This window comes from Sinohyriopsis cumingii, chromosome 11, assembly GCF_028554795.1.
Source record: "Sinohyriopsis cumingii isolate HCF-2022 chromosome 11, ASM2855479v2, whole genome shotgun sequence".
Taxonomy (NCBI): domain Eukaryota; kingdom Metazoa; phylum Mollusca; class Bivalvia; order Unionida; family Unionidae; genus Sinohyriopsis; species Sinohyriopsis cumingii.
Window position 1 is genome coordinate 67,207,631 of NC_142971.1, and position 21,300 is coordinate 67,228,930.

At 36.1% G+C, this 21,300-nt stretch overlaps 1 protein-coding gene across 1 annotated transcript in view; it reads right to left on the bottom strand.

The window, feature by feature from the left end:
* The window catches only part of LOC149788618 (uncharacterized), a 152,524-nt gene that overhangs the window by 36,060 nt on the left and 95,164 nt on the right, over positions 1-21,300 (bottom strand). Inside the window, exons 6-8 of the mRNA XM_089974700.1 lie at positions 15,556-15,721; positions 12,706-12,877; positions 5,172-5,277 (exon numbers count right to left, since the gene is read on the bottom strand). Of these exons, the coding sequence (XP_089830826.1) occupies positions 5,172-5,277; positions 12,706-12,877; positions 15,556-15,721 (444 nt within the window). The remainder of the gene's footprint in view (positions 1-5,171; positions 5,278-12,705; positions 12,878-15,555; positions 15,722-21,300) is intronic.

Consider the following 21,300-nt stretch of genomic DNA (forward strand, 5'->3'; position numbering starts at 1 on the left):
TGAAGGGTTTGTTTAGTCCTAGACCCAATTACAAGGTTGTCCAAGCCGAGTGAAAGGTTGTTTTGCCCAAGCCCACTGAAGGGTTTGTTTAGTCCTAGACCCATTTACAAGGTTGTCCAAGCCTAGTGAAAGGTTGATTTGTCCAAGTCCACTGAAGGGTTTGTTTAGTCCTAGACCCAATTACAAGGTTGTCCAAGCCTAGTGAAATGTTGATTTGCCCAAGCCCACTGAAGGGTTTGTTTAGTCCTAGACCCAATTACAAGGTTGTCCAAGCCTAGTGAAAGGTTGTTTTGCCCAAGCCCACTGAAGGGTTTGTTTAGTCCTAGACCCATTTACAAGGTTGTCCAAGCCTAGTGAAAGGTTGATTTGCCCAAGCCCACTGAAGGGTTTGTTTAGTCCTGGACCCAATTACAAGGTTGTCCAAGCCTAGTGAAAGGTTGTTTTGCCCAAGCCCACTGAAGGGTTTGTTTAGTCCTAGACCCATTTACAAGGTTGTCCAAGCCTAGTGAAAGGTTGATTTGTCCAAGTCCACTGAAGGGTTTGTTTAGTCCTAGACCCAATTACAAGGTTGTCCAAGCCTAGTGAAATGTTGATTTGCCCAAGCCCACTGAAGATTGGTTTATCCCGAGACCCAATTACAATGTTGTCCAAGCCTAGTGAAAGGTTGATTTGCCCAAGCCCACTGAAGATTGGTTTATTCCGAGACTTATTTACAAGGTTGTCCAAGCCTAGTGAAAGGTTGATTTGCCCAAGCCCACTGAAGATTGGTTTATTCCGAGACTCATTTAGAAGGTTGTCCAAGCCTAGTGAAAGGTTGATTTGCCCAAGCCCACTGAAGGGTTTGTTTAGTCCTAGACCCAATTACAAGGTTGTCCAAGCCTAGTGAAAGGTTGTTTTGCCCAAGCCCACTGAAGGGTTTGTTTAGTCCTAGACCCAATTACAAGGTTGTCCAAGCCTAGTGAAAGGTTGATTTGTCCAAGTCCACTGAAGGGTTTGTTTAGTCCTAGACCCAATTACAAGGTTGTCCAAGCCTAGTGAAATGTTGATTTGCCCAAGCCCACTGAAGGGTTTGTTTAGTCCTAGACCCAATTACAAGGTCGTCCAAGCCTAGTGAAAGGTTGTTTTGCCCAAGCCCACTGAAGGGTTTGTTTAGTCCTAGACCCAATTACGAGGTTGTCCAAGCCTAGTGAAATGTTGATTTGCCCAAGCCCACTGAAGGGTTTGTTTAGTCCTAGACCCATTTACAAGGTTGTCCAAGCCTAGTGAAAGGTTGTTTTGCCCAAGCACACTGAAGGGTTTGTTTAGTCCTAGACCCATTTACAAGGTTGTCCAAGCCTAGTGAAAGGTTGATTTGCCCAAGCCCACTGAAGATTGGTTTATTCTGAGACCCAATTACAAGGTTGTCCAAGCCTAGTGAAAGGTTGATTTGCCCAAGCCCACTGAAGGGTTTGTTTATTCTGAGACCCATTTACAAGGTTGTCCAAGCCTAGTGAAAGGTTGATTTGCCCAAGCCCACTGAAGATTGGTTTATTCTGAGACCCAATTACAAGGTTGTCCAAGCCTAGTGAAAGGTTGATTTGCCCAAGCCCACTGAAGGGTTTGTTTAGTCCTAGACCCAATTACAAGGTTGTCCAAGCCTAGTGAAAGGTTGTTTTGCCCAAGCCCACTGAAGGGTTTGTTTAGTCCTAGACCCATTTACAAGGTTGTCCAAGCCTAGTGAAAGGTTGTTTTGCCCAAGCCCACTGAAGGGTTTGTTTAGTCCTAGACCCATTTACAAGGTTGTCCAAGCCTAGTGAAAGGTTGATTTGCCCAAGCCCACTGAAGATTGGTTTATTCTGAGACCCAATTACAAGGTTGTCCAAGCCTAGTGAAATGTTGATTTGCCCAAGCCCACTGAAGGGTTTGTTTATTCTGAGACCCATTTACAAGGTTGTCCAAGCCTAGTGAAAGGTTGATTTGCCCAAGCCCACTGAAGATTGGTTTATTCTGAGACCCAATTACAAGGTTGTCCAAGCCTAGTGAAAGGTTGATTTGCCCAAGCCCACTGAAGGGTTTGTTTAGTCCTAGACCCAATTACAAGGTTGTCCAAGCCTAGTGAAAGGTTGTTTTGCCCAAGCCCACTGAAGGGTTTGTTTAGTCCTAGACCCATTTACAAGGTTGTCCAAGCCTAGTGAAAGGTTGTTTTGCCCAAGCCCACTGAAGGGTTTGTTTAGTCCTAGATCCATTTACAAGGTTGTCCAAGCCTAGTGAAAGGTTGATTTGCCCAAGCCCACTGAAGGGTTTGTTTAGTCCGAGACCCAATTACAAGGTTGTCCAAGCCTAGTGAAATGTTGATTTGCCCAAGCCCACTGAATGGTTTGTTTAGTCCTAGACCCATTTACAAGGTTGTCCAAGCATAATGAACACTTATTAAAACTGGGCCAAGTTCAAAGTTTGTATGGCCCATGGAAGGATTGCTTAGTCCTGGGCCAAGTGCAAAATTTGTATAGCCCATGGAAGGATTGTTTAGTCCTGGGCCAAGTGCAAAGTTTGTATGGCCCATGGAAGGTTTGTTTAGTCCTAGGCCAAGTGTAAAGTGTATGGCTTATGGAAGGATTGTTTAGTCCTAGGCCCAAGTGCAAGGTTGTTCAAGCCCACTGACAGGTTGTGGAGTCTAAAACTCAAGTGCAAGATTGTCCAAGCCCTATTATAGTATTACTGCTAACACAGCCAATATGCTCTTTTCTCCTTAAAAATTCCTAAAATGGCCTGCACCCTGATGTGATTATATCAATGAATATTATGATTATCTTCCAACTCTTATATATTGTAGATTTTCTTTTCTTTTACTAAAATTTTTAAAAAAATCTTTTTTTTTTTAAAGATAATGGCATACGTAATAAGACAGCTGAAGCTCACAATCACTCTCAACCAAGAACTTGATGCTAGTAACCTATTTACCAAGTTTGATTAAAATCAGAAGAGTAATATAATCCCTGGAGAAGTAACAAGCCAATCAGATTCATCAATATGGGCAAATCTCAATTGTTAAGAACCAAATCCAATCTAAATTCAGTCTCCAGCGGTAAGAAGTGCAGCCAGTAAAATACAAGATTACTTAAAAAATATGCATAGATCTTACTCGTAAACAAAATTCATCCAACACCCTGACGAAGACTATTTAATAACTTAGGTAAAATCTTTTCATACATAGTTGCTACAGTACTGACATGCTCAGCCAATCAAATGCAAGATCACCTCAATAATACGCACAATTCTTGCTGCTCATTACTGCTTGTCTCACGTTTGATCAAAAATATGGCTTCCATAGTTGTAACAATCTCAGCCATCAAATACATGATTAATATGTATGGATCTCACACATTACTGAACCTGTCTGAGATCCTGATGGTATATGCTTATATTCCAAGTTTAATAAAAACTGGATTAGAAATATGGTAAACAGCAATTGCTAATGGGCAAAGAGAGCTGAAAAACAATTGGGGGGGGGGGGGGCAATGGATGCAGGGTTAAACCATAAACTCACAACTTCTTACAGCCTGTTGAATTAAAGCAGCATCAAGCAACATTAAAAGATTTTTAAATTCTCAAAGAAATACATCTGAATTAGTTTCAAAAATAATTATCCCATAATTCCCTAAATAAGTACACTGTTTACTCAACCATCTTAACTTTAAAGACTCTCCCATGTTGATACTCAATATAACTAAATATATAACAATGATTACCTTTTTAACATTCATCCATATAAAAAAAGATTATTTAATCCTTTACCTCATGCAAGCGTCTTTGGATGCCTCTACTCCATTTGCATAGAAGCACCTTTTGACACCTCTACTCCATTTGCATGGAAGCGCCTTTTGACGCCTGCTGTACACATCAGCTATTTTGAGCTGGTTTTTGTAGCGCCACCTTTGGGGACCCCCCCCCATTAGATACTACATTCATTTCTGTGAATGACAATTACATCAGATCACATGGTCGCTGTTTATGCACTGGTCGATATCTGCTATTTAAAGTAACTGGGTTGTAATCTCCACTCTCCAAAATGGCGGTAGCAGATTTCATTCAGTACTTACAAAGTTTTCATGATTAGAGTCACAACTATGAAAGATTCAATAACTTAGGTAAAGGCTCTGATATTGATGTAGGCAGCAATTAGTTTTTATAAATTATCAAATTCAGATGACTTAGTGATGAAGACGCAGACGAGAAACGTAAATTTCGAGTATGGGAAATGGCAGCTACGGTTGGTCACGCGGCCTCACTGACATGACAGTGAATGAGTTCTCTCAAGATTTGACATGACAGTGAACGAGTTCTCTCAAGATTTTAAAGCACATAAAAAATTCTTCCATGAAAAATAATTACACAGCTATAACAATCAGACTTTACTCTTAAATTTTTCCACATATAATAGATGTGTGCCAAAATGCAAAAAGGTTAAAATTGCTGTTAAACGTAACATACACTACATTGCTTAACAGTTCACAGACAGGCGTATGCGTATGACTAGGTAACAGGTGTTCTATTTATAGCGTGCTGCACTTTGTCACTATGCTCTATGAGGTAAAGGGTTAATTAAATTAAAGATACCAATATAACTGTAACAAGTGCAGTACGAATGGCAAATAACATCACTGCCCCATGAATAATAGTTATCTATGTATATAACTAAAAGTTTTGCAGAGAAGGTACTTTTCTTCTTTAAGTCAGCAATACTGACCTATAACCTTGTAATTCCATTGACCAAGTTTTATTCTTTAAAATATATGCAAGATAACCACAAATTTTGGTTGAGGTATATTGTGTAGAACTAATGTTATAGTGCTGAAACCACATTTTATTTTTTTAGTCCCACTGACCTTGACTTTTGAGCACTTGACTCCAAAATCACAAGGTTTCATCCTTAACATAAGTGTAAGCCATCCACACAAAAACCAACTGCTAACAGATGGACAGGAAGACAATATACCATAACACACTCCACCTTATGGTGGACATGTCAAAATGTTTAGTTGCTATCAGTGGGTTCCCTAATGCTATAAAATCTAAGGTGATTAAATCTACCTTTCTTGCAATTTTTTTCTCCAATCCAGAGAATAGTTAGCAAGAGAAACATGCAGTGTTGAATATCAGTGTCAGAATGTCATTTTGTGCCTGCTTAGTACCTTGATCATTGAATCAGCATCCAGCTTCTTTCCTTCAAGCATCTCCTGAGTAAGATCCCCCATTAATGTATAAAACTCGTCAGCTGTGCTCACCGTCACAATGCGGCTGCAAAACAAATAAAGCCGTTTCACTACATAGGGAATCTCAAGGGTACTTTCTTCCACTATTTAAAATAGCAATGCACTCTTGCAATTTTGTTGAACAGTAAAGCTTTCCATCGTGGTACCACATCATTTTAAACAGTAAAACTTTCCATCATGAGAACGCATAATTTTAAACAGTAAAACTTTTCATCATGAGAACACATAATTTTAAACATTAAAACTTTCCATCATGGTACCATATAATTTTAAACAGTAAAATATTTCATCATGACAATGCATAATTTTAAACAGTAAAATTTTTCATCATGGTACCATATAATTTTAAACAGTTAAACTTTCCATCATGGTACCACATCATTTCAAACATTATAACTTTCCATCATTGTACCACATCATTTTAAACAGTAAAACGTTCCATCATGGTACCATATAATTTTAAACAGTAAAATATTTCATCATGAGAACGCATAATTTTAAACAGTAAAACTTTTCATCATGGTACCACATAATTTTAAACAGTTAAACTTTCCAACATGGTACCACATCATTTCAAACATTATAACTTTCCATCATTGTACCACATCATTTTAAACAGTAAAACTTTCCATCATTGTACCATATAATTTTAAACAGTAAAATATTTCATCATTAGAACGCATAATTTTAAACAGTAAAACTTTTCATCATGGTACCACATACTTTTAAACAGTTAAACTTTCCATCATGGTACCACATCATTTCAAACATTATAACTTTCCATCATTGTACCACATCATTTAAAACAGTAAAACTTTCCATCATGAGAACACATAATTTTAAACAGTAAAACCTTTCATCATGAGAACACATAATTTTAAACAGTAAAACTTTCCATCATGTTACCACATAATTTTAAACAGTAAAACTTTCCATCATGTTACCACATAATTTTAAACAGTAAAACATTCCATCACGGTACCACATCATTTCAAACATTAAAACTTTCCATCATTGTACCACATCATTTTAAACAGTAAAACTTTCCATCATGAGAATACATAATTTTAAACAGTAAAACTTTCCACCATGGTACCACATCATTTCAAACACTAAAGCTTTCCATCATGGTACCACATAATTTTAAACAGTAAAACATTTCATCATGAGAACACGTAATTTTAAACAGTAAAACTTTTCATCATGAGAACACATAATTTTAGACAGTAAAATATTTCATCATGAGAACACATAATTTTAAACAGTAAAATATTTCATCATGAGAATGCATAATTTTAAACAGTAAAATATTTCATCATGAGAACACATAATTTTAAACAGTAAAGCTTTCCATCATGTTACCACATAATTTTAAACAGTTAAACTTTCCACCATGGTACCATATCATTTCAAACATTATAACTTTCCATCATGGTACCACATAATTTTAAACAGTAAAACATTTCATCATGAGAACACATAATTTTAAACAGTAAAACTTTCCATCATGGTACCACATAATTTTAAACAGTAAAACTATCCATCATGTTACCACATCATATCAAAATTTAAAACTTGCCATCATTGTACCACATCATTTTAAACAGCAAAACTTTCCATCATGAGAATGCATAATTTTAAACAGTAAAACTTTCCATCATGGTACCACATATCTTTAAACAGAAAAACTATCCACCATGGTACCTCATCATTTCAAACATTAAAACTTTCCATCATGGTACCACATAATTTTAAACAGTAAAACTTTCCATCGTGGTACCACATAATTTTAAACAGTAAAACTTTCCATCATGGGAACACAATTTTAAACCTCAAAATTTGGTCTCTCCATGCTACATGATTTGATTTTGCTCATTCTAATATCCCCCATATTTTAATACATTACAGGCAATTCGCAAAACCCCAACATTGTATATGTTCTAAATTCTTAAAATTTCCTTTTATCAGGAGATAAAGATGTCTGCTTTTGGAAAACACATTATTCTTGCACAGCTCAAAATGACATGGTGATTACAGTATTGTATCATCAAAAAAACATCAATTTTAACCTCAGCATGCCTTAGTACCCGTGAACTGTGTAAAACAGGATGAAAGATGACCTCGCTGCTCCTAAAACTGTTTAAATACTGTACTAAGAAGATGACCAAGCTGGCCTGATACTGCTCACCTGGCATATACAACTTAACAGTCGACCATTTAATTATTCCCACATTTATATAAAGTTTACTAATTTCCCATTTTAACACATCCTGATAAAGATTATTTCTAAATTAATATGCACAGTCTCTTGCTCAAAATCAAAGTTATCCAGATCTGGATCATAAAACACCCAACATATAAAAAATATGGCATCAAGAGTAATAAAAATGTCAGCCAATCAAATGCAAGATCACCTCATTAATATGCAAGGCTCCTGCCTTCATTCAAAATTGTCCAAGATCTTGGTAATATGAGACCATACTTAAATTTTGTTGTTGTTGTTGTGGATTTTATGCCATTTTTTTAGCACATGATAGGCTATACAAGGTGGACAGTATATCCGGTGGAGGAAAAACCTGGGAAAACCCTAGGAAGAAACAAAGACCCACAGGAAGCAAAAGACGATCTTTCTCACATACCTATAATGGCCAAGCTCGAGACTCAGACCCATGCAAACAAAGGTGAGACATCAGATATTTGAAAAGATGAGCACTGTAGACCACTCAGCCACCTGTGGCACCAATATTTCAACTTTTTTCAAAACTGGATCCAAGTTATGGCTTCTAGATAGGCAATAAGCTCAACCAGTAAGATGCAAGTTCATCTCATAAATATGCCTGGACCTTACCTGTTTATGACAGAGTTAAAGAGCTTTATGATACATGTATATATTCCAAACATGATCAAATTCAAATCAACAATATGGCTTTAAGAGTGGTAAGAAGTCCAGCCAATCGTATCCAAGATATCATCATTAATATGTATGGAATTTTTTAACTATTAAAGCCACCAATTATAACGATGATATAAACCCAAATTTCAAGTTTGCTAAGAATGGGATCAGAAACATGGCATCTAGACTGGTAATAATCAAAGGCAAAAAGATACAAAATCAACTCATTAGTGTGCATGCATCTTGCTCATTATTGAGCAAAGAGCTTGATGTTATAAGCATTTACATGTATTGCAAGATTGATCAAAATTAAATATAAAATATAGGGCCTCCAGAGTGGTAATAAGCTCAGCCAATCAGAAGCAAGATCTCTTCATTATCATGCATGGATGTTGCTCCTTACCAGACTCTAAGTTGATGATATGAGCAAATGTTCCATGTTGGTTCAAACTTAGATCAGAAATCTGGCATCCAGAGTGGTAACAAGGCAGGCCAATTGTGTGTTCTCAATAATATGCATGGACCTTACTCATTATCAAACTCATCCAAGATCCTAATGATGTAAGCTAACATTGCAAGTTTCATCAAAACCAGATCAGAAATACGGTTTGCAGAGGCATAATAGGTTTCAACAATCAGACACCAAATTAGCTTGAACAAATCTCTTTTATTATCAAACTCATCTGAGATCTTAATGATATAGGCATATGTTCCATGTTTCCTGAAAGCTGGGTCAGAAATGTCACCCCGCCCCATCAGTATGCACAGATCTCTCTTGTTATCAAACTCCTTCAAGGTCTTAATCATGCAAGCATTTAATGTTTTAATGACACAAGGACAATGCTGTGAAAGAAAACCATAGTCAATGAAAGGTATATGACACTATGGGAAATCATTAACGATTTATGCCATTCTGTAAATTGTCTCAGAATTCTGATGAGATCTGAATAATAGTGTCATAATGAGAGAAAAGTTCATCCATATACTTTCTTTGATATCACAGAACTCTGTAATATTCCTTTTCAGTTTTGTATTGTTTGAACTTGAAATTTCACAAGTGATCATCCTTAAATTTTAGTCTCAAATAGAACAGTGCTATTTAAATCTTTGGATTAGTTTCAATGATTTAATACAGGAAGCTATGGACCCTCCTGTTAAACACTTGAACAGATCTTGATATTATGTTCCTCAAATGAAATAATTAGTATTAAATCAATCTACATGTGCTGCTGAATCTGTAAGAATAAAATGTAGTAAAACGTACAGCTGAACTATAGGGGATTTAACTCTTACACACTGGAATAAACCTCTGAATGCACCAATAAGTTATTCTAGAGTTATGTCCCTTTCTGACAAGGCAATTATTTCATTGGGTATCAAGATGTTTTGAATAAAATAAATTGTAAGCCTGTGATTTTAGGAAAGATCAATATTCCTTCAGTGACTTACTTGCCTAGGAACATCTCTGTGTGAACATTCAAGGCAGGAAACTTGGAAAAAGAAGAGACCAAAAGGTTTTGGAAAGCCAATAACAATTTTCTGTATATAGGAAATCAATTATCTTGATAACTGTGGGATAAAGTAGATGTATTGCAGTATGGATCAGGTTCTGAAGCTATTCTGTTATTAAACTTAATACCAATGCATATTAATATAAGCATATCAATGCATTTAAGTAAACAAGAGTCCCTTGAATGGACTGATGATCTACTGTCTGAAAAGAATTTACATGAATTCGAGATAAAACCATTCTTTCCTTCTAATCATGGAGTGTTGAAACTATCTTTGATACTCTTCAGAAATAACAAAATTTTCAAATTAACCACTGTGGTGTGCATACTGGATGTCAATTTCACTTAGGACCAACAAGGCATCATAAGAAGTCTTCAGTTGGAAACCCCATGTTAATATGACTTTCCATTTTGAAGGAGCTATGGCAACAATACTTTCAGGATAGATGCCATGGTGGCCATATTCAATATCAGACTGACACTATTTCTATTTAGTAACAATGAAATATCATAAGAAGTCTTTTGGTGAAAGTACAATGTCAATATGACCAGCCAAAATATTCATAAAAACATTTTAAAATGGCCAGTGGTAGTCATTAGAAGTCAGAGCGACATCAATTTCATTTATGACCAACTCAACAGCAAAAAAATCTTTCAGTGTAAACCCCATGCTGATATGACCATTCATTCAGGGGTCCTGAGTGGCAGAGTGGTCTAAAGTGCTCTCCGTTACGGATCACTGCCATCTCACCTCTGTCTGTGTGGGTTCGAGTCTCAGATTCATGTGAGAAAGCTTGCCAGTAGCTTCTCATGGGTCGGTGGTTCTTTCCGGGGTTTTCCCAGGTTCTTCCTCCACCATTAATACTGGCCGCCATGTATAGCCTATCATGTGCTGCAAAATGGCGTTAAACCCTACAATAACAACAACAACAACAACCATTCATTCATGAGAAATAATGATAATAAGATTTTGAAGATGGCCACTGTGGCAGGCATACTGAATATCTGAATGGCACCATCATAAAAAGGTTTTTAGTAAAAGCCCTTTTTTGATATGACCATCTATTCAGAAGAAGTAGTATTAATATTTTTAAGCTGGCCACTACTGTAACTATATTGGACATCAGATTGACACCATTTTCATTTCAACCAACTATATACCAAAAGAAGTCTTGTGAAAACTCCATGGCAGAAGCAATAGCAATGACAATATTTTCAAGACGGCCATATCAGACATCAGGTCAACACTGTTTTCATTTAGAACCAGCTAAACATACAATAAGTCTTCTGGTGAAAATTCCATGGCAATATAACATTTCAATCAAGAGAATAGTGATAACATGATTTTCAAGATGGTTCTTGTGGTGGCCATATTGGACATCAGAGTTTCCAAATTTTAATTTAGGACATCATAAGAAGTCTTTTAGTTGAATCTCCATGTTGATGTGACAGTGCCTTTAGCAGGAATAACAACAAGATTTTCAAGATAGCCACTCTGGTGGCCATATTGGATATCAGATCAGCACCATTTCCATGTAGGACCAACTAGACTTCATAAGAAGTTCATCAGCGAAAACCCCATGTTGATATGATCATCCATTCAGGAGGAGTAGCAATAACAAGATTTTCAAGGTCATTCTAGTGGCCATCTTGGATAACAGGCTGGCATCATTTACATATTGGAAGAACTAGAGCTCATTAATAAGACTTCTGGTGAAAACCCCATGTCAATATGACTTTCTGTTCTGGAGAAATCATGATAACATATTTTCAAGATGGCCATATTGGATAACAGATCATCACCATTTTCATTCTGATGCATCTACACATAATAGAAAGTCTTTTAGTAAAACAAAACAGGGATGACCATCCATTTGGAGAACCAATAACAAGTTTTTCAAGATGGCTACAGTGGTGGCCATATTGCAATTCCAAGCAGCACCATTTTCTTTTAGGACCAACTAAACAATAGGATGAATGCATGTGTAATGTTTCATGGTAATGCACCAAGAAGTTCAGAAGAAGTAGTGATAACTTTAGCTAATGGCTGAATGGGCACCAGACAACAGACCATTCCATAAACTCTTCTGGTCTAGTACCTGTAGGGCTAATAAAAATACCAACTCACATTAATATAAAAATGCCTATTCATATTAATATGCTTTGTTGTTTTGGGCTTAACATAACTTTTCAGCACACACTATGCTATACATGGCAGCCAATACAACTGGTGGAGGAATAACCCAGAAAACCCCTAGAAGAACAGGTGAACCACAGGAAGCTATAGACCAGCTTTCTCACATATTGACTAAGCCCAAGACTCAAACCCATGTGGACAGAGGAGAGATTGCAGTGACCAGTAAATACAGGCACTTTAGACCACTCGGCCACCCAAGGGCCCAGTATTAATATAAAAATACCAATGCATATTAATTTTAAAAAATCATTATTTTTATGACCTATAAAAGTGAACACCTCTTTTAAGCAACTGACAGAAATTAATTGAAATGTCATCTAGTTGATATTATGCAACGGAAATAGCTTTTCACTTATTTACAACAATCAGCCTAATACCTAAAAAGTAATGACTCAGAATAAGGCATTTATTTTAATATGTGTTTGTAATGTTCAAATTTTAAATAATTCCCAAATGCATAAGCATGAGGGAATTAGAGTAATATCACATTACAAAGAGGGATTTGAATCTGAACTTCTTTTCAAGTCATTATTTCAAATCTGGCATGGATAAAAGAATATTTGGTTGTTCAATCTGACTAAACTCTTTTGATCTAGTTGCTAGAAGTGTCTCTCTTGACCACCAGCTGTGCATTTTTGCAATGACATCACAATATTGTATTGTACAGTAATGTGACATCTTTCAACAAAATACAGGTTAGCATCATGATATGGCTATATGTATGACAGGTTTTAGAATTATGCCCAGATGTCAAGTGGTGTAATGATTGGCACTGCAGGCTCAATCAGGATCAAAAGACTGGGAGCTTGATTCCCTTTATGCATGGCTTCAGCCTCAAATTTGTTTCCTCACCTTGCCAGTTTTCCCCAGATGACAAGTGCTGTCCTGAGGAGAATCTCTGAGCCTTCCAGGAGAATGGAGTCCCATACTCGAAGCACTGTGGCTTTTGGCAGGCAGGTGGCAAACAGGGTCAGGAACCACTGCATTGTGAACACATTGGTCAATGGTGGCTCATAGCATCCACCTGCGCAGCAAAGAATATTAAAAAAGAAAGAAATAATAACCACTTCAATAACAATAGGAGCTATTTTAAAACATTTTTCCATAAGAATTGAAATAAAACTTCTTTTATGCTATGAGGAAATCAATTAAAGAAAACATTTTGTTAGGTAAATCGTGTAAACATGGTTAACTTCAATCAAAATTTTGAATACAACCATAATTAAATCTCCTAAAATCAGACTTAAACAGAACTATCTAAAATTTTGAGATCTGACTTTTTAGAGTAAAGAATCCAGTGATCACATTACTGAAACACTCAATCAGTATACTCGGCTAAAGCCTCAGTGAATCACGTAGCTTGGTGCCAGTAACCTGGAATGGTCAGATGTATTTGGTACATGTCTTGTGGCCAGTAATCTAGTAAGATCAGAGCTATTTGGTTTATTTCTTGTGGCCAGTAATCAAGTACAGTCAGAGCTATTTAGTATATATATCTTGTAGCCAGTAATCTAATAAGGTTAGCTGTATTTGGTATATATCTTATAGCCAGTAATCTAGCAAGATCAGATGCATTTGGTATATATCTTGTGGCCAGTACCCTAGAATGGTCAGATGTATTTGGCACATTTCTTTAGACCATGGTCAAATATATTAGTTATCTATCTTGGGGCCCGAAATTCAATACAGTCAGAGGTATTTGGTACATATCTTGTGGTCAGTAATCTAGTATGGACAGATGTATTTGGTACATAAGTTGGGGCCAGTAATCTAGTATGGAGAGATGTATTTGGTACATATACTGGGGCCAGTAATCTAGTATGGACAGATGTATTTGGTACATACCTTGGGGCCAGTAATCTAGTATGGACTGGTGTATTTGGTATATATCTTGGGCCAGTAATCTTGTATTGTTAGATTAATTGGTATATTATCTTGGGCCAGTAATCTAATATGGTCAGACACATTTAGTACATCCTGTAGCCATGGTCAAATGTATTTGTTATATATCTATGAGCCAGTAACCTAGTATGGACAGATGTAGTTGTTACATATCTTGGGACCAGTAACCTTGTATGGCCAGGTGTATTTGATACATATATTGGGACCAGTAACCTTGTATGGGCAGGTGTATTTGATACATATATTGGGACCAGTAACAGACCGAAGCAGAACTTGTATTTAAAATTCGAAGATCTGACCTTTTAGAGTTTAGAATCCAAGGATCACATTACAGGAAAACTTGATTTATCCTGATGAGGGTCTGATCTCAGTTGAAGCCTCAGTCAATTACATTTCTTCTGGCCACCAACTTAGTATGTCCAGATGTATATAGTTTGGGGCCAGTAAACTAGTATGGCCAGATCTATATAGTTCATAGTAAGGGGCCAGTAAACTAATATGGCCAGAAGTATTTAGTCCATAGTTTGGGGCCAGTAAATTAGTTTGGCCAGATCTATATAGTTCATAGTAAGGGGCCAGTAAAAAGTATTTAGTCCATAGTTTGGGGCCAGTAAATTAGTTTGGCCAGATCTATATAGTTCATAGTAAGGGGCCAGTAAACTAATATGGCCAGAAGTATTTAGTCCATAGTTTGGGGCCAGTAAACTAATATGGACAGATGTATATAGTCCATAGTTTGGCGCCAGTAAACTAATATGGCCAGAAGTATTTAGTCCATAGTTTGGGGCCAGTAAACTAATATGGCCATATGTATTTAGTCCATAGTTTGGGGCCAGTAAACTAATATGGACAGATGTATATAGTCCATAGTTGGGACCAGTAAACTAATATGGCCAGATGTATTTAGTCCATAGTTTGGGGCCAGTAAACTAATATGGCCTGATGTATATAGTCCACAATTTGGGACCAGTAAACTAATATGGCCAGATGTATATAGTCCATAGTTTGGGGCCAGTAAACTAATATGGCCAGATGTATTTAGTCCATAGTTTGGGGCCAGTAAACTAATATGGACAGATGTATATAGTCCATAGTTTTGGGGTCAGTAAACTAATATGGCCAGATGTATATAGTCCACAGTTTGGGGCCAGAAAACTAATATGGCCAGATGTATATAGTCCATAGTTTGGGGCCAGTAAACTAATATGGCCAGATGTATTTAGTCCATAGTTTGGGGCCAGTAAACTAATATGGCCAGATGTGTATAGTTCATAGTTTGGGGCCAGTAAACTAATATGGCCAGATGTATATAGTCCATAGTTTGGGGCCAGTAAACTAGTATGGCTAGATGTATTTAGTCCATAGTTTGGGGCAAGTAACCTAGTATGACCAGATGTATTTAGTCCATTACTTGGGGTCATTAACCTAGTACTGCCAGGCATATTTGATACATATTTAGGGATCATTAGTATGAACAGGCATATCTGGTACATATCTTCCATGATCTAGTATTGCCAGTCATATTGATGCATATTTTGGGGTCATTATTATTATTATAAACAGACATATCTGGTACATATCTTGCTAACAGTAACTTAGTATGACTACCTTAATTTAGCTTGCTTTTCACTGTGCTACAAAGTTTTCAAGTGACTGTTGATTGTTTCAGGGTATACTTGAGATTTTTAATGTGTTCATTCATTCCTCCAAAAGTATTTTTTTGTTACTTGTTCCAAAGCATGATCAAATTTGCTACGCTATTCATACATTGCAGGTTACCTGTATATCCTGCAGATTTACCTGTAGTCTGGTCCTGTGCATGCTGTAGGTAATCCAGGTGTTTAGAAAGTCTGATGTTTGTAATTCTGAGGAGGTCTCGAAACACAGCCATATCTACAGACAGTGCTCGCAGATTGTTGGAAAAGTAACTTTGTGGTAAGACATGGTCAACCAAGTAGATCATCACCTGAAAACAAAGTAGAGTAGAGGTATGGTAAGCAATTGCTGCCATAAATTTACCTGTACCTCTCCTATATCTCACTATTAACAATATGATGGAAATTTAGAGATGATCAAGTTCATAGTAAAGTCTTAACTGTGAGACTAACTGCCTCAAGATGCAAGTTAAAAAGGCATGACTTCCTACAAATATTGCAATCATGTAAATCTTCATATGATGATCATGACATGTACCATTCACATATATAACATCATGATATGTACCATTCACAAATATAACATCATGATGTGTACCATTCACATGTATAACATCATGATATGTACCATTCACAAGTATAACATCATGATATGTACCATTCACATGTATAACATCATATGTACCATTCACAAGTATAACATCATGATAAGTACCATTAACATGTATAACATCATGATGTGTACCATTCACAAGTATAACATCATGATATGTACCATTCACATGTATAACATCATATGTACCATTCACATGTATAACATCATGATATGTACCATTCACAAGTATAACATCATGATATGTACCATTCACATATATAACATCATGATATGTACCATTTATATGTATAACAAAAATCCATCAATAACATCAGAACTGAGTTTACAAAAGTATTGTCATATATTGCATCCCATTTTAATTGCACAAAATATGTAGTAATAACTGTTCACAAGGTAAATCTTCTGATCATCATCATAATATGTATTACATTTCACAGCAATCCATTTGCAAGATTCAGTCATAAACTACAGCCAGCTCAAAGTAAAAAAATGGGAGATGACTCTCATAATACTCATAGAGTACTGGGATTTGTCAATGTAAATGTCTTCAGATGGATGACCATAATAGGTACTCAGTCTCAGTGATCCATCAAAAAATGAAAGACTAGCTGTGGTCACAGTATTCTGTTATATAAGGTATGATGGATGACCACAATAGGTACCTAGTTTCACAGTGAACCATGAAAAACAGAAAGACTAGCTGTGGTCACAGTACTGTCTTCTAATGCATGATGGATTACCATATAAGGTACTCAGTTTCACAGTGAACCATCATAAACTGAAAGACTTGATGTGGTCAGAGTATTCTCGTATAATGCATGATGGATTACCATAATAGGTACTAAGTTTCACTGCATGAAGTGGTTTGTTCAGATGCACATCTTGATGTGATGAGCATATTTTTTTCTCCAAGTTTCATTGCAATTTTAATCAACAAGAGTTCCTTCTCTGTACATTACATGTCCATCCCAGGTGTCAGAGTCCTCTCTTTCAGCACCAGTACTTCATGGTCCAGTCTGGAGATTCATGACCATGGCCACTGTCTCAATGTCTTGAACCACTGGTCATGGTATCAGTCTGGAACTGAAGTTGCTATGCAGAAATCATTATTTCTTCTTAAATTTATCATGACCATAATACTTTTTACTTTAGACCCGCTTTCTTTATTGTGTAAACCATCCACAAAGCTTGGTCATGGACGTTACTCTCAAACAAATGTTATTCCGTAAAACCCATTTTTGTTTTTGTCAAAGTGATCATAAAGTCTTACCTAATCTGACCCCCACGTCAAGTTGCCTCATCCGTATGTTGAGTTCAATTCATGCACAAACTTTGGTGAAGGAACATGGTGTAGAACTGAATTTTGATGCAAAAACCATTTATCTGCTGGTGGTCACAGTGACTATCATGTCTGGCCTCATTATCAATAGGCTCCTTACTTAAACAATGTACAAGTCATCCACAAACTCTGGTGAAAGTACAAGGTTGGGAACTGAAATTTTGTGCAGAAACCATCTGTTGCTATTTTCGGCTTAACTACATTTTTCAGTACATGATAGGCTATATGTGGGGCCACTGTAAATGGTGGATGAAGAACCCAGGAAAACCTCCATAAGAAACACTCAGGAAAACCTCCATAAGAAACACGCAACTACAGGAAGCTACTGGCAAGTTTTCTCATTTACCCACATTGGCCGAACCCATGACTTGAACCCATGAAAAAAGATAGTTTTACTGCTAACCTGGTTCTGCAGCTGGTCAACCTTCTTGTCACAAAAGACAAAATCCATATGGATTAAATCCAGAATACAAACATAAAATATACTGAAAAATTATTTATATTCAGCACTCACTTTAACTATAGTCTACATGTGTAACTTTCACTGAATGATTATGAACTGAAATTCTGTAATGATCATGGTCAGGTGCTCTGAGTGCTGTATTACATTACTCTCATATACTTTTAAAGTTTGTAAAGCAGTGTTCATTTGTTTAATTTCTGATCTGACATGTGTCCAAGTCTGAAAAGGTTTAACTGCTCTTACATTTTCCATCATATAACATCAACAATTCACACCATAACGTGTTTCACTTCACATCTGGCACCATAGACTGGTCTGCTAACTAACTGGTTTATCAATATAATCAATCTGTTAGACAGTTCACATCTGAAGACACCCCCATCTGTTTTCTTGGAAATGGGTCATATATTGTTGCTATAAATAGCAAATAAGGAAAGTACTCTTCTGCTATTCTTATGCAGCAGTCATCTTTTGAACAATATTCTCAAATTTATATGCGTGCAGTGCTCAAAGAATTATTTTTAAACACAGGCCATGGGCTGGTGACTTAAATAAACTCACAAGCCCTGACTGAAATTTCACAAGCCCAGACTCCAATTTCCACATGCCCAAAATTTCCCCTTTTTTAATATGGTTGCACAACATTGCAATAGCTAAAATTTTAAATACAAATTCAATATCATTCAAAGGGGGTTTGAAGGTCATTAGTGTTCATTACTACAGTCACTAGTGACTGGATGATTCTGGTGTTCAAACTTCTCTGCTGGATTCTCTGAGTGAATCCTGGTCAGAACCAAGCTGACATAAGTTGATGTGTTGTTTGCAGTATGTGCAAAGAATTAATAGCTCCCACCATCTTATTTTTTGTGTGCTGGTGTGCTTCACAAAGTAAAACTCGGTCAATCAAGAGTTCTGAAATTTATTTTTGTTGGGCTTTGCTGAAAGCTAATTGCTTCTTAAATTGGCTTCAGAAATGAATTACAGTTGAACACTATTCTGACAAATGAAATGTTCATGTTCTGCATTCTATATATACAGTGAAATCTGATTTCAAAGAAATGTTGCTGCTATTCAAAAAGGTGTCAAAAATAAGATACTTTAACATTTCTCATTCAATGATATGTAACAACTTTGTTCTTGTATATGCATCTAGCATCTCTTTGATTTGCCTACAATCAGAACATCATGCGATGCAAACACTCTGATTATCATGTACAAAAATAATATGATTATACTGACACAGTTACTGTTATACTTTTCCTGTTTTATATGAAACTGACTCCTAATTAACCCATTTGATTTGTAACAGGATCTGTACTGAAGTCTTTGCCCATGATTTTAATTAATTCTAGTTCCATTGATCCAACACAGCACCAGAGCTGGGCAAATTAATGTCAAACAAAAATACACTGGAGGGAGGTAGGAAATTATTCATTCCAAACATCATATATCTATTTGGTCTTCCTATTAGCTAGAATTAGAAAGTTTATAAATATGTAAATATATTAACACTCTATTGTGAAGGAAAATACAATATCTGATGTAGTGTTATTATAAATATTTCATAAAGAAACCAATGAGATCAATAGTATTAAGAGACAAGATAAGAAGAATGATGAATGTAAACACAACCTAGTTTATTATTTCCACTCCAAGCCTTTCTTTCCCATGTCAACTACAATGTATTGTACTGATAATATTAAAGGACATAAGAAGAATGATGCATGTAAACACATTTCCCAACCTAGTTCATTATTTCCACTCCAAGCCTTTGTTTACCATATCCACTTCAATGTATGTTGTACTTAAACTATATTTGTACAAACAATATCATTTGACAGTTTACCTTATCCACCTACATTTTACCTTATCCACCTAAATACAGGTGTTGATGTTATTGTTGTTGTTTTTGGCATTTAATGCCATTTCTCAAAGCAAGATAGGCTATATATATGATGGCCGGTGTAACGGGCAGAGAAACAACCCAGGAAAACCCCAGTAAGAACCAACAACCCAGGGGAAGATACTGGCAAGTTTTCGCATATACCCATACAACTTCATTATGCTTTTGTCCTACTAACATTCATGTACAAACGACTGTTTCAGCAGATTGTCACTAAGTGTGACAGTAAACAGCATCAATTAACCATAATCTGCGTAAATATTTCAGATGGATTTAGTTAAAATGTTCAAGGGTTACTAGGTTCAAAAATATACTAATTAAGCTTGAGATTAGTTATGATGAACAGACAGGTATAACAGGATTAAATCAATCCCTACTTATCTCTCTCTCTCTCTCTCTCTCTCTCTCTCTCTCTCTCTCTCTCTCTCTCTCTCTCTCTCTCTCTCTCTCACACACACACACACACACATGTAAACACAAGTTAGAAAACCAAACTAAGTAACTACACATATAAACTGTATTTGACCAGACAAAGTAACTACATATCTAAACTGTACATGACCAGACCAAGTAATAACAAATTTAAACTATATATGACCAAAGTAACTACGCATACTAACTGTATATAATCAGTCTAAGTAACCAGTATTACCCTTTACCTTCATTTGTGCTTCTGAGACTCCCAATTTTTTGTGACCCACAGCTCTGATACCAAAGTTTGTGTTTTATTCAGTCTGACCCCCAGTTTTAACACCAAGGGGATTTTTTACTCACAGTCTTGCACCCCTAGGGGATACACTAACTATATATCTGAACTGTATATAACCAGTCCAAGGAACTACATATCTAAACTGTATATATATATCCAGGCCAAGTAATTATAGGTTACTGCATTTGTATTGGAAAATATGAATGAGTTTTTCTGATGGAAATACTGCATAACCTTGAGAGTGCAGTATATCCATCCGACAAAATGAGTTCATATTTTCCCACACAAATGCAATAACCTTTTTATTATGTGCTCATTTTTTTATTCTACCTAATGCCTAATTATATTAACAAAATACACTACAAGAAACAAAGTAACTGAATGTATGCCATATTCCAAACTAAATACAAAAGCGCAGATTCATCATTACACAACAACATTATTAATGGGCACATAACTCTGCCCAGATAAATTTTATCTTAGTCACATGCTAGACATAACTTTCAAAAGAAAATGGTATTTTGGTCTACTTAAAATTGAAAATTGGAGTCACATTGTGAATGAATGCACGTTGCAACAACGTTTCCATTTGATCTGGAATGAATAGATTTTGGTATTTGTGTAGTTCCTATGAAATTTTGTGATTATGGACTCAATTTATCTGTGCCAATTCTACATGAAGTACATCGGATTTCAGCAGTGACAGAGCAGTATGTTGACATCTGCAAGTGTTTCTGTTCTGTCACTGAATGTTTGAAATCATAATGTGGGGAAAAATATGAAGTCTTTCAATTGCAATTATTAAAAGACTATGGAATATAATGTTTATTTCATTTTTAGTGCAGTAAGAAGGATGTAAA